At 44.0% G+C, this 12,118-nt stretch overlaps 1 protein-coding gene across 2 annotated transcripts in view; it reads right to left on the reverse strand.

The window, feature by feature from the left end:
- OSBPL11 (oxysterol binding protein like 11) overlaps positions 1 to 11,539 on the reverse strand; it is a 38,937-nt gene extending 27,398 nt beyond the window's left edge. Inside the window, exon 1 of one of the 2 annotated variants that reach the window (XM_036386639.2) lies at positions 11,514 to 11,539. In XM_036386639.2, coding sequence (XP_036242532.1) covers positions 11,514 to 11,524 — 11 coding nt within the window. In that variant the 5' untranslated portion in view covers positions 11,525 to 11,539. Of the gene's footprint in view, positions 1 to 10,834; positions 11,122 to 11,513 lie in introns of those variants that run through there. The other variant, XM_036386638.2, reaches the window with a different exon arrangement.
- Positions 11,540 to 12,118: the final 579 nt, after the last annotated feature.

Below are 12,118 nucleotides of genomic sequence, written 5' to 3' on the forward strand. Positions count from 1 at the left end.
ACTGTTAGCTTATTTATCCTTCTCTGGTTTTACTTGTCCTTTCCTAAGTTGTAGCAGCTGTCAGTGCCTTGCAGGGTGGTCTCCTCTCCCAGGGAAGAAAGAAGACAGTGACAATCAGGCCAAACTCCCCTGCATCCTGTTTACGTGCAGCACCCGAGCTTTGGACACAGATATAGAGGAACAGTAGTCCCATAATGACGTCTTTGAGGAGCTTCTGCCAAGACACCCAGGCTCACACCTGGGCCAACATTTTCTCTGAGAAGCAGCAGCAATTAAAAAAATGCAAAAGGCTTTGCCAGCCTTTTTCCATACCCCTCACGGGTAGGTTTCCATGAAAGCCCCACAGAAAAAAAAAAAAACCTAGCAGTGGCACAAAAATGACACCCAACAGGAAAGCAGTTACAGAACAGTTCCAAGACTGCCCTTCAGATGATTTTAATTTTGCTGGGACCCAGGCAGCACCACGTGGGATGCTTTGAGCAGCCAAGTCTCTGAAGACCCAACAGCTGTCTGAAGAGCAAACACAGCGGCCAAAGGCTTCCCCACTGACTTGCGTAAGGCCTGACTTCAAGCAGCAGCTGAGTATGTGTGGATTTGCTGCCAGCAGGAAGGATGGCCAGGAGTCTGGAGCCCATGAAGATGTCAAGGAGGGCTCCTGAAGGAGAATCCAGCCTCCAGAAGATTTTGATCCAGCCTCCAGAGCTGCCACAACCACTGTTATGACAGTGCCTTTGGATCCTGGCCAAGGGAAGATGCTCCTTTCTACTGAGCTCGCAGCAAGATGCAAACCCCTGGTGAAAGAGAGTGTCTTCATATTAAAAGCTGACAAAGCATAAAAAAAAGGAAATAAAGAAGTGAGGCTTGTAACAGTGCAAACCAATGAATGATTTCAATTATAGTTTGGAAAAAGCAGTGACCATTTTCACTGAACTTGCTCATCTCTGTTTGCTCACAGGTTCACTGTTGGCAATGGCTTGCTTTTTCCTCACTGGGCACTGCAAAGTGCTTATCTACAGTGCACTGATTTCCCTTTTCCTTACACAGAGAGGTAGGCAGTGGAGAAGAGAAAGGGGGAAAAAATCCCAACAGCTATGTCAGCATTGAACACTTCAGGCATATCTTCTGCAACTGCAAGAAACCACCACCAAGTTCAGCACACTCCAATTCCACAGCTCTGTGATGCAGCAGCAGGTTCCCCAGTAAACCCAACAAGGTAAGGCAGAAGCATCAATCAATTACATCTGCTTTTCCAAACAGCTTTTGCAAGAAAATGTAAACAACTATCCTTGCTGTGCAACTCACCAGAATGCTCTATAGTCAGCTGTGAAGTGGCAGCAAAGCTCCTGCTCTTCAGCTTGTGTTTGACCACTCAATTATAAATTTAGAAAGCAGAAACAAGTGCAAGGAAAAGAGGTCTAACACCATGACAAGAACATCAACAGCAGACCCTGAGGATGCTTCAGAACACCACTTGGCTCCAAGCATGCAGCACACACACCCCCTCATTAGATATAAAAACTTCTCTTTACGTGCACTCCTGTAAATCCTTGGGAATACAGACAAGCATTGGAAAAGCAGCATGGGGTTTCCACAAAGAAAAGGTGGGGCAGAGCCAAAATGAGCCATCAGCTGTCCTTGATTCCAGCATAATGCAGCCCAGCCTCCCTACCCTGGGGTGAGGGGCTCTTCCACAGCCCACCCTCCCCAGCCCTTGCTCTCAACACAACAGTTGTTCTGGCACCTCAAGTTCTATCAATACTAGCTAACAGGGTTTTTTTTTTTAAGTCATCTTAATTAAATTTGTATTCCATTCTCCTCTTTTCGGCATTAATGGCACAGGTTAATCACATACAAATGAAACTACTGTAACACTTTTGTGGTCTAGCAAGAAGAGAGACAATATTTAATTAATAAGTAGCAAAACTGTTCTCACATAACTACTATAAAACTGATTGTTTAGCTACTTTATAATTTACAGAGGTCTCTATTTCTCAAAATACATCTGCCTAGAAAAAATTGCAGTGACATTCAGCTCAGCAATTTGTCTCACACACAGGTGAACACCCAAAGTCAGCAAGAACTCCACTGATGGACAATTTATTTGTGGATTTGCATCAGCAGAACAGAACTGAAGCTGCACCTAAGAGTCAGTAGCCAACCCAGCAGATTTTGCTGCAATGGTATCAGTGGAAAACAAACTGTAGATTTAGCCAGTATCATTTTAGAGCTGGAGCATACAAAAAACAAGGACCTCAAAAGGTCTGAACTCTTCCCTTAATGCCTCTGGAGAGGTTGCCTGCAACTTTGCTACTATTTATGTTGCCAGTTTACATCAGCACACCAGAATGCACAGTTTCACACATTACTGCTAACAAAATCCAAAACTCTCTCAAAATCTAGCTTCAGAAAGCTCAAGCAGTCAAATCAAAGCTGCTCTGCCCAATGAACAATGCTGATGTAACATATACGAGGCAAACAGTGATGGATGAGCACCTTTGCAGTTTTGGACAATCTGCTGCCTGTGGTACCTGGGAAAGCAGTGGATCCTGGTAAACACCATCCACAGAGACTGGTGGAACAAACCACCTCTGTATTGTTCAATTACTCTTTGGCACAGTCCAACATGGTTCAGCTTACTACACCTTCCACCCCAAGGCATTCTGCTCTCTTCTAGTCTAGTAGCTCTTATCCTACCAGAAATGCGCAGATATGCCCTTGCAGTTTTCAGATTTGAGTATTTGTGATTTTGTATTTTTAAAAGATTATATTAACAATTACACATTGCCATTCTGGACTCTGCAGCAATAAAACTCTAAAAATGGAAGGTAAATAGGATCAGCCACCTCAGTTGAGCCTCTTGCTTTGTAATTGTTTTTGAAATATTATTTGCAACATTTCAGGTTAAATACTGAAGATAATAATTATTATCACCTTTCAAGTAAATCAGAACACACTTAAATAGCCTATTGTCAATTGATGTTATCTAAATATTCCTAAATACAAGCAAAAGCTTGTGTGGACCACCAGACTCAAGAAGCAATGGCCAGTAGTCTAAAGTCTAGCTGGTAAACAATTAAAAGTGGTGCAATTCTGCAGCACTGAATGACATCTTTTCAGAATTCTGAAGCTCTAAGCAGGAGAATTAGAGATTTCCCAGAGGCCCATCTCAACCCAAATTATTCCATAAATCTTGAACACAGAGAAATTAAGCAAAAATACTCTTACATTAAAATTGAGATGTAAGACACCAGGAAGATTTAAACTCTAAATAAGAAAGCATACACATTAACCACCTATGACTATTACCGCATATAAAGAGAGCAGGGCTACTTTCTTGTTTGGTGCTTGAAGGGACCAGTGATTCCCAGACAAGGAATTATTCAAAAGTGCTCCTTTTCATCATGAAATGAGTAGGAGGTACTATGCATTTGGCACTCATGCTCTAATAATGAGTACCCTCGTGGATTTCTTGTGCTTGCTATGGACATTTATGAAGGAGTTGTGTACTGAACAGTAAGAGGACAAAAAATATTATAATTCCATTTGGATATAGGGAACTGAAGCACAATGAATTTTCTGCCTAATTTTGAGACAGATGCAGTCCAATTTTTATTTTATTCATACATTCAAATCATGGGTTCTGCTGATTTCAGCTGCAACTGTGACCCTGCAAAAGTTTTGCAAAATCAGAGCAAACTGCTCCAAAAACAGTCCTCCAAGAAAAAGAGGAACACAGTTAGTGATCACCAGGGAAAACCAGTTTGAATAATATATGACTATTACCGCAAAGGAAGTCAGAGCCAGGGTTAGAAACCAGCTCCTTTATACAGCATCCTGCAGTTCCGCCCAGCAGATCTCTTGCTTTCTGATACATCAATGTGCAATGAAAGTAACCAACGTTCTCAGTGCAAAACAGGCTCTTTGGGAAACTAATTTGACAATACCTAAACATTAACCAAGGCTTCAAAGATTTCCAGCCTCCTTGAAACTCGAGAATTCACAACTGAAAGCAAAAAGGGAAAAATGCTTACCCACAGCAAAAAGCTCCAAAGCAGTCTGTCAAATACAAGATCGGCAGCTTAACACACACAAAGAAACAGCATTTCTCCTACCCAGCTTCAGCCTGCCCTCCCCTCCCATTTCAGCATTAACACACACAGGAGAGAAAATCTGAAAAGGTACAAGCTTTGAAAGCACCCTAAGGAGAAAGTTGTCTGGCAGCACTGCCAGGGGACAGCCATCCCCTACAAGAATTCACCAGTGCTGGCAGGTGATCAGAGGGCACGTCAAGGCAAGGTCTGTAAGTAAACAGGGCTCACTGCACTTGTGCCTTAATTTTCACAGCACGATGAGTACAGCTCAGGAACCTTCCCAGGATAAGGTAACAGCAGCAGCTGCTGCTTTCTGCTTCTGCATTAAGCAATGTGATCAGGTCATGCACATGCAGTTTGTTTTCCATCTTCTCTCTGGGGAGAGAATGCGTGTGGCACAGCAGGATGTTAATGTTGTACTGCACTTAATTAACTGTCTGCTACATAATTACATTAGAAAAGGTGAAGTTGAAAAGTACTCTTTGCACTTAGTGAAGGATAGATATTTGTAACAGCCATTAACTCCTGTAGAAATCTATTCCATGGACTGCCCAAAGTATTTGCTGTTTAGACACTACGCAAAAATTGGTGTTTCTTCATTTTAGCTTAATTTGAACTCTAAGTGAACATCCCACGGTGAACATAAGTACACTGGATGCCAGAACCAACTCCCACATGTGACACCCGAGTCTGTCCAACATGGAGAGGCTCTGAGAAGCAAGAGAGGGACTCTTGATAATCACTCACTGAGGAGCCACAGGGCTGGAGAAGGAAACCCAGGCCTTGTCACCTGGCTCAGGAACTGGGCTCCCATTCCCTGCTGGAACATCAGTCAACATGAAGCTCCTGCTTAAATGACCCAAACTTGTTTCCCCAACTGCATCCACTTACTACCCCTCACACCAAGATTTGCTTCTCTCAATTTATGACACATCTGCTCCAACGCCAATTATCCAAGTTTAAATACGTGTGTGAACACGAAGGGCTCACCTGCCTTTTGAGAAATGCCTGGGGCTTTAGCAACTGTAAAATCAGTTTGGTAAAAGATGACCTTAATATTTTAATAACACAGAATGCATCCTGAGATGGATGTAACTGGCTGATCATTTTAAATATGAGCTTCTTGTCTATTCTAATGAGCAAATTATGTGAAGTGCAGAATTTCTAAATTAGTGTTAGGAGCACGATATACTCTTTAAGCAAAGAGTCAAATGAGGATAAACAAATTCAGGCACCAGGTTTTTCAGCCAGTTCCCTCCAGCATATCAAACAAATGTGACAGCACTCTAATCTGAGTTTTATTACTGAAAGGAACATACAAAATTGCAGAAATAAATTCTGAATTTCACAGCAGCCACTTGAGAAAATCATCTCTTCAGCACTCCAAACCACACCTCTAAAGACCAGCAACAAAGTGAGCAGCATGGGCTTTCTGAAGGTCCTGCAGTGCTGAGGTATCTCCACACAACACCAGAAACAGAAACAAGGAAGGTCAGGACTCACTTTGACACAGGCTTGGCATCAGAGCCATCAGCCAACCCAAAAGATGCCAGTACAAACATCACCTCCCTTGGGAGCTGGCACCTCAATGTGACAATGCCAGCAGGTTCTTACAACGGTGGGATACTGAGGAAGTGAGCTGCAAGAACAGGGGAAAATCAAAACAGGAGCAGACCTTGCCAGACCTCCCATCTGGGAGTGACACCACAAAATTACAGCCTCTGTCCCTCTGCAGCTGTGCACCACAAAGAAGGGAGTTACAGTAATTGATTCCAGCAAACATACACAAATTCTACCTAGAATCCCAAAGAATTTTCTTTCAAGCAATGCAAAAAGAAAAACCAGAACAAGGGAGATGGGTATAAAAAGGAAGCACTAGGGGTACCAGTGTTAGAGAGAACTGTCCTAAGATGACACTTACATTTTCATGAAGGTTTGAGACATTTCTTCTACTTAGCAAGCAACAAGGAGCATAGCTTAAATTCTGGCCTGCTCTCAGGAGCCAGTTGATTAGGTCAGCACACACCACCCTACTGCAGCCTTTGATTCCCAGACAAGAACAGAGGATCAGCAAGGGAGAGGTTAGCAAATGTTGTTGAACACTGAGCTGCCATCACCTCTTGTATCTATTTCTACCAAGCTGGTTCCAGCTTTAAAGACCAAACAGATGAAATTTATCCTCCCAAGATCAAAACTTCTTGAGCAAGAAACACAAAGAAACTAGGAACACTCAGTACATCTTGCAACTAAGACTGACATTGGGACACCCCCAACACAAGGATCAGTACTGTATCAGTTTCAAGACACTTTTCCCTTTAGTGTTACTAATTAGATCATTTTTGCAAGATAGCACAAATGAGAATCAAATGCTTCCGCAGCCTAGCTCAGTTTCACATGCTTTGCTTCTACATGTTTGAAGTGCAAAGCCTTGTTAGTCATCCTCAACAGCAACTGGGATCAAACTTAGACATTAGCATTGCCTTTAAAACACATTTCCTACTGGATGATTTTATGAAAAAGTGTTCATGATCATCTCAAAATGCAGAATTAAAATATATTCACTTGTTTCAGGTACCAGTTCTTCTGCTACATTGTCACATGCTGGCCTGCTCAAGCACAGAAGACTGAATTAAGGTCAGTAACTGTTTACTCCCCTTTTTTAGTATTTATGAAGACATTTGCATAGTGTCAACTGAAAAAGCCCTAAAACCCACAAAAGAAGACTGACAACCATTTCACTTGTTTAAAATTTGTTATCCATTTACATTCAATACCAAAAAACATTTAGTGTTACCCTTTGGCAAAAGTCTCTCTCTGCTCTTCTCAGCCTCCTACTCCAGCCCAAAGCCACATGGAGTAATTCTGCAAGAGAATCTGTCTAACTTAATAAACTAATTAATGACAAGCAGAAGCCACCCAGCATGAGGAATCCTCTTACTGGCCATTGTCACACCTAGCAAGAAAAAAATAAGGTAAAAAAATACTATCAGTCTAGGAAATTTACTCCTTGAAGCTACTTTCATCTGAAGGGTTTTCTATACTAACTGACAATTGTAACACTGCAGCACTCAGGCAAACTCTGAGGAACAACTAAAAAAAGGCAACTCACTTCCTTAAACAAAGAGCAAAAGACACAATCTGCAGTATTTTATAACTATACATGGCTAAATCCATAGTGAACAGATACTAAAACCATTTGAGAAATAAGGAACAAAGATAGCTATCAAAAAAATATAAGCAGAAGTGAAATGCAAATAGTTTTAAAATATAACTCGTAAACTTCAAAATCAGCAATCATTTGGGAAATTCATGAACGCTTTACCTGTATTTCTAATGGCAGGGGAAGAAATGCTGGGAATACTTTTAATAGAAGAATTGATCTACATATTTGAGAGCAGAACCACTAAGAAAAGCATAAGAGGACAGCACACTATCATGTCTCCAACTGGGAAAGACAATCTTGTTTCTCTAGACAACTGCAGTGCTTTGAAAATTTCATTTTGTAGCCAAATAAGAACCAGTGATTGCCACTCACTTCTCTCAAAATTTTCTGAAAGCCCCTTAAGCCAGGTGACAGGACTGGTTACACTTCTCTGGCACATGTTCTGATCAGCTCTCCATTCAGTCATAGAAGATTCTGCATTCTGGTTGTGAAATTTTTATGTTATTTGAATGACTACAAATCACATGTTGCAGAAGTACCAGCCCAACCTGCCTCCTTTCTCTCACTGCTTTGAAAGCACTCTTGTTCATTTAACCCAGAGCAAGGCAAAACCAAATGAACACGGTCATAAGGTAAGGCAGAACTGCTGAATGCAAGTAATTCTGTGGGTGAGGCTGTACTTACTTTACAGCTTGGTTACTGCTGAAAATAAAGAAAATATTATAATCTTAAACTACTTTATCAAGTAATCTTACAGCAATCTGAAGTTATTCAGAAGTCTTACCCTATGGTAATTGTTTCCCTAAATGAAGACAGGGTTGAAGAATTTAGTATATAGCACAGCCTCTGAAGCTCTCTTTATCTACTGAAATGCAAGTTTACACTCAGGCTGTTCCTGCCCCAGTGAGGAAAATGAAGCCAATGGTTGCTTGTTCTCAGACACACTCTGACCTGATCATATATTCACAAGAAAATAAGATCACTTCCTGTCAGATGGCTGAAAGAGCAGTTTCTCAAGAACTCTAAACTTCTACTAAGTAAATTTAAAAAAAAAAAAAAAATCATCTTCCTACCCTCAGAAGAAACCAATCCCTTACAAATTTCAGAAGAGCCACTGCTATGCTGGCTGCCTAAACTCACCAATTCACAGGCTACAAGCATGAAGTTTGACAGGAGATTCAGCTCTATCTCCACATCATCTGAAGTGTCTGGCAGTCTCTGGTTGTCACTTCTCCACTATGATAAATATCTGATCTAACTCTATGACAGCTATTTAAAAATCTCCCTATTATTCCCCTACAGAAATACAAAATCAGACTTCCTGCTTAATTTTTTTTTATTTTCTAGATACTCAATTTATGCCAAGTATATATGACCTTGCACCTCTTTGAGAAATTCAGTTTTCATTATTTCAGGTTCCAGCAGTCTTGGAGGTTTATTTTTTATCCATAGTCTTAATTCCCCACTTGGAGCATTGGAGTATCAAGTACCTGTGTTCCCACTGTCTGAGAACTCTGCTATAGCTGTTTTGACCAAATGCTTCACCAAACAGTGAGCTAAACTTCTGCACCAGACGTGGTCTGTGGAGAGCAAGTACTTCAGGATCCTGCTCCTGCCAATCTATGAGACTACACATTGCTCAAACTCTGTGCTAGGAAAGTTAAAGATCAAACTTCCACCAAAAGTTCCCAGAAAATCTGTTTCTGAAACCTGTATATTAGACAAGCTCACTGAGGAGCTTGTCTTTTGTCAAATACATTTTAGCAGAAAAGTAATTCATAAAGCGAAAACTAAGCTACAGCATCTGGTTAAGGAGGGCTTTCTAGGAGACAGGGGGGAAAGGTGATATTTTGAGGGTAATTAGATATAGAGACAAATGTAGGAGTAAATAATTGATCCCAAACACAGCAGAGATTAACAGTGAGGTATCTCAAGTGTCCACAATAATAGAATTAGTACACTAAATTTCTCCAAATGATCTAGAATGAAAAAATAAACTGCACTAAAGTTTTAGAGCAAATTAAACCAGATATTGATAGCTACAAGGAAAAGGACAGCTCCCACTTAGGGCTGTCAAGCCATGAAAATGGCTAATACTTGGGGTCAGTTCAATTTTTGTCATACAAGCCATAGCACCGAAGGAAGAAACAAAGCAATTGGATGGATAATTTTAAAAAGTGGAATTTCACTGTACAGCACTGACCAGTGACCACCATCACAAACGCAGTATAGCTAAAAAGACATCCAGGCAAATCAGGCATCTCATCCCTTCCACTGCCTCCAATTCTACATAAAAATATAAAATATTTCCATTTTGATTGCATAAAGTAACTCCTGTGTCTCACACTGAAACATGGGTATTGTGTGCTTGGTTATAGTAACAGCAACTTTCATTAGAAAATTCAGTTCTACTCGAACCCAGAGTTTAAAAAGCAACTGGAAAAACAGTGCTTAAAACAGCCAAGAGCTGCATCTGATAATTAGCTTTCCCGACTTAACAGCCTGAAATATTCACCCTGAAATCACCACTTCTCTTTCCGGCACTAGTCACCAGAAAAGTAAAATACTCATGACCCAGATTCTCAGCGCTGGCCGCGCTGTTCCCAAAGCTCCAGGGCGCTCGGTGCCCGCCCATCCCGGTCCTGGGTGCCCGTGTCCCGGGGCCATGCCCGGTCCCTCCGTCCGTCTGTAGCACGCTCCGGCTCTGCGGTCCCCACACGCAGCAAACAAACAGCAAGCCAGTCCCTCCATCTGGGCTGGCAGATGACGGCTCTGGAGAGTCTCCATTGGAAGGAGAAGTGGGCAAACTTCACACAACAGCAGCATTTTCAACAGCAACATGGCAGAACTCCAGCCAAGGAGGAGAGACCCGGGAGCAGGGATTCGGAAACCTCGCGGGTGATGCTGTAGAGCCCGCTACCAGCGTGTGAGGGGGGATGTGTTCAAACAGAAAGCATAGCAGAAAAAAAAGCATATGGAAACCCTCAAGTCTCCCGAACACACAGGCAAATAATTCAAACTAATGCCGTGAGCTCAGCTTCTCCGGCATTCTCTGCTCCCTTCTGCTGACTTGCTGAACCTGAGTAATCACCCTGATTTATGCTAAGCAATGCCGTTCTTAAAACAAGTTAGATAAGACTGAAACTCGGTGCACACTCAGTTTTGCTACCAGCAACTAACAGAAAGCATCAATAAAAAAATTAATCACTGCCATTAAGTTCTTTTAAAAGATCCAACACTCGGCACAAAGTTTGGCTTTTTTTGGAAAGGCTGGAAAGGGGTGAAACGCCTCCAACAACTTTAAACAGGTCTCCACTTTCTGCGAGGGGAAAAGAGGATCTGAGAGGCAGGAGCAAAAGCACATCATCCCCCGGCAGCTTTGCGCTGATGGAGAACGGGAGCCGCCCGCCCGCGGGCACCCCAGGGATGGTGGGCACAGGGAGCGAGGGAGCCGCGTCCCCCGTGCCGCGCCCCGGCGGTGCCGGAGGGGCTCCAGCGCTGCCGCAGCCGGGGCGGCCACGCCGCCCACCCGCGCTGGGCAGCTCCGGGCCCGCCGCCCCTCATCGCGCCTCACGCCCACCTGTACTGCCAGCCCTTGTTGCCGCCGCGGCCGCCGCCGCTCCTGCCGCCGCCGCTCTGCCCCGCCGCCGCCGGCAGCGGCTCCGTCTTGCCCTCGCCCTCCGGCCCCTTCATGGCCGCCGCCGGGTCCGCGCCCTGCATGGCGCCGCGGCTGCCGCCCCTCAGCGGCGCCCCCGGCCCCGGCGCACAGAGCGAGCCCACCCCATGCGGGCTGCGATGGCGGCGGCCGCCGGCACCCCCACGCCCCGCTCGGCTGGGCCGGGCTGGCCGCGCTGGGCTGGCCGGGCTCCCGCACGGCCGCGCCGGGATGGGCGATCCCGCCCTCCCGCTCCCTCACCCTGCCCGGCCCCGCCGCCCCTTCCGGGTCAGCGCCGCCGCCATCTTTAGTGCGGGCAGCGCTCGCACACCTTCGGCACCGAATGAAACTCGCGTGTGACGCCAAAAAGGGGAGATTTCCTCAAAGCGTTAATAATTGATCAGGCTGTCAGCGCTCCGGGAGGACTCGCCTTAACAGGTTACGGAGTAACAATAAAATTGTGGCGGGTTAAGGGTCAGGGATTGTCGGTGATAGTATCCGACTGCAAAAACGTGTTTAAAGCAGTACGCGAATTCAGAGCAACATACTAACAAGCTCTAATCGCTAGCAAAAGTTAAGTCGAGATAATCATATAGGTTCTTACCTTATAGGCATCCCTGAGGGGGAGAAGGCGGTTCACCCACCGACTGATCCCAAGAAGTCACAATGGAGTCTTCCCTAACTTCTCTGCATTTCTTAACTTACATACTTCCATATTCTTCTCTTTATATTCCTACCTTATATAACTTTTACACTATTTCTTCACATTCAGGAGGAGCACGAGTGACTTTAGTCATACATCTCAGTGAGGGGTGCTCACACCTTCGGGTGGGTATCACAATAGTACCAGCGATGGACATCTGTTTCAGTCCAAGGAGAGTGATTTTTACCACGGATTCTGATTCAACAATGGCATATCTTCCTTTTTCTCCGTTGGTTTTCAGCTGTTGTGGGGATTATCAGCTAGAAAGTACCACCGAGTTCCCTCCTCTGCTAGGGTTTTGCCCGAACCTGTCTGCAATGTCTCCAGTCCCCTCCAACCTCTGTTTAGTCCTCCTTAGATTGTGTATCTAAGGGGAGATCGGGGATGCTCACCACATTCCATCCAGCGAGCAGCAACCATATTTTCCACTATAATTTCCATACAGTGATCTTCTTACCTCCAGTCATCTTCCCACATAAGGGCTACAGGAATTCTCCCTGCAAAAT

The sequence above is a fragment of the Molothrus ater genome, chromosome 7 (genome assembly GCF_012460135.2).
Source record: "Molothrus ater isolate BHLD 08-10-18 breed brown headed cowbird chromosome 7, BPBGC_Mater_1.1, whole genome shotgun sequence".
Classification (NCBI taxonomy): domain Eukaryota; kingdom Metazoa; phylum Chordata; class Aves; order Passeriformes; family Icteridae; genus Molothrus; species Molothrus ater.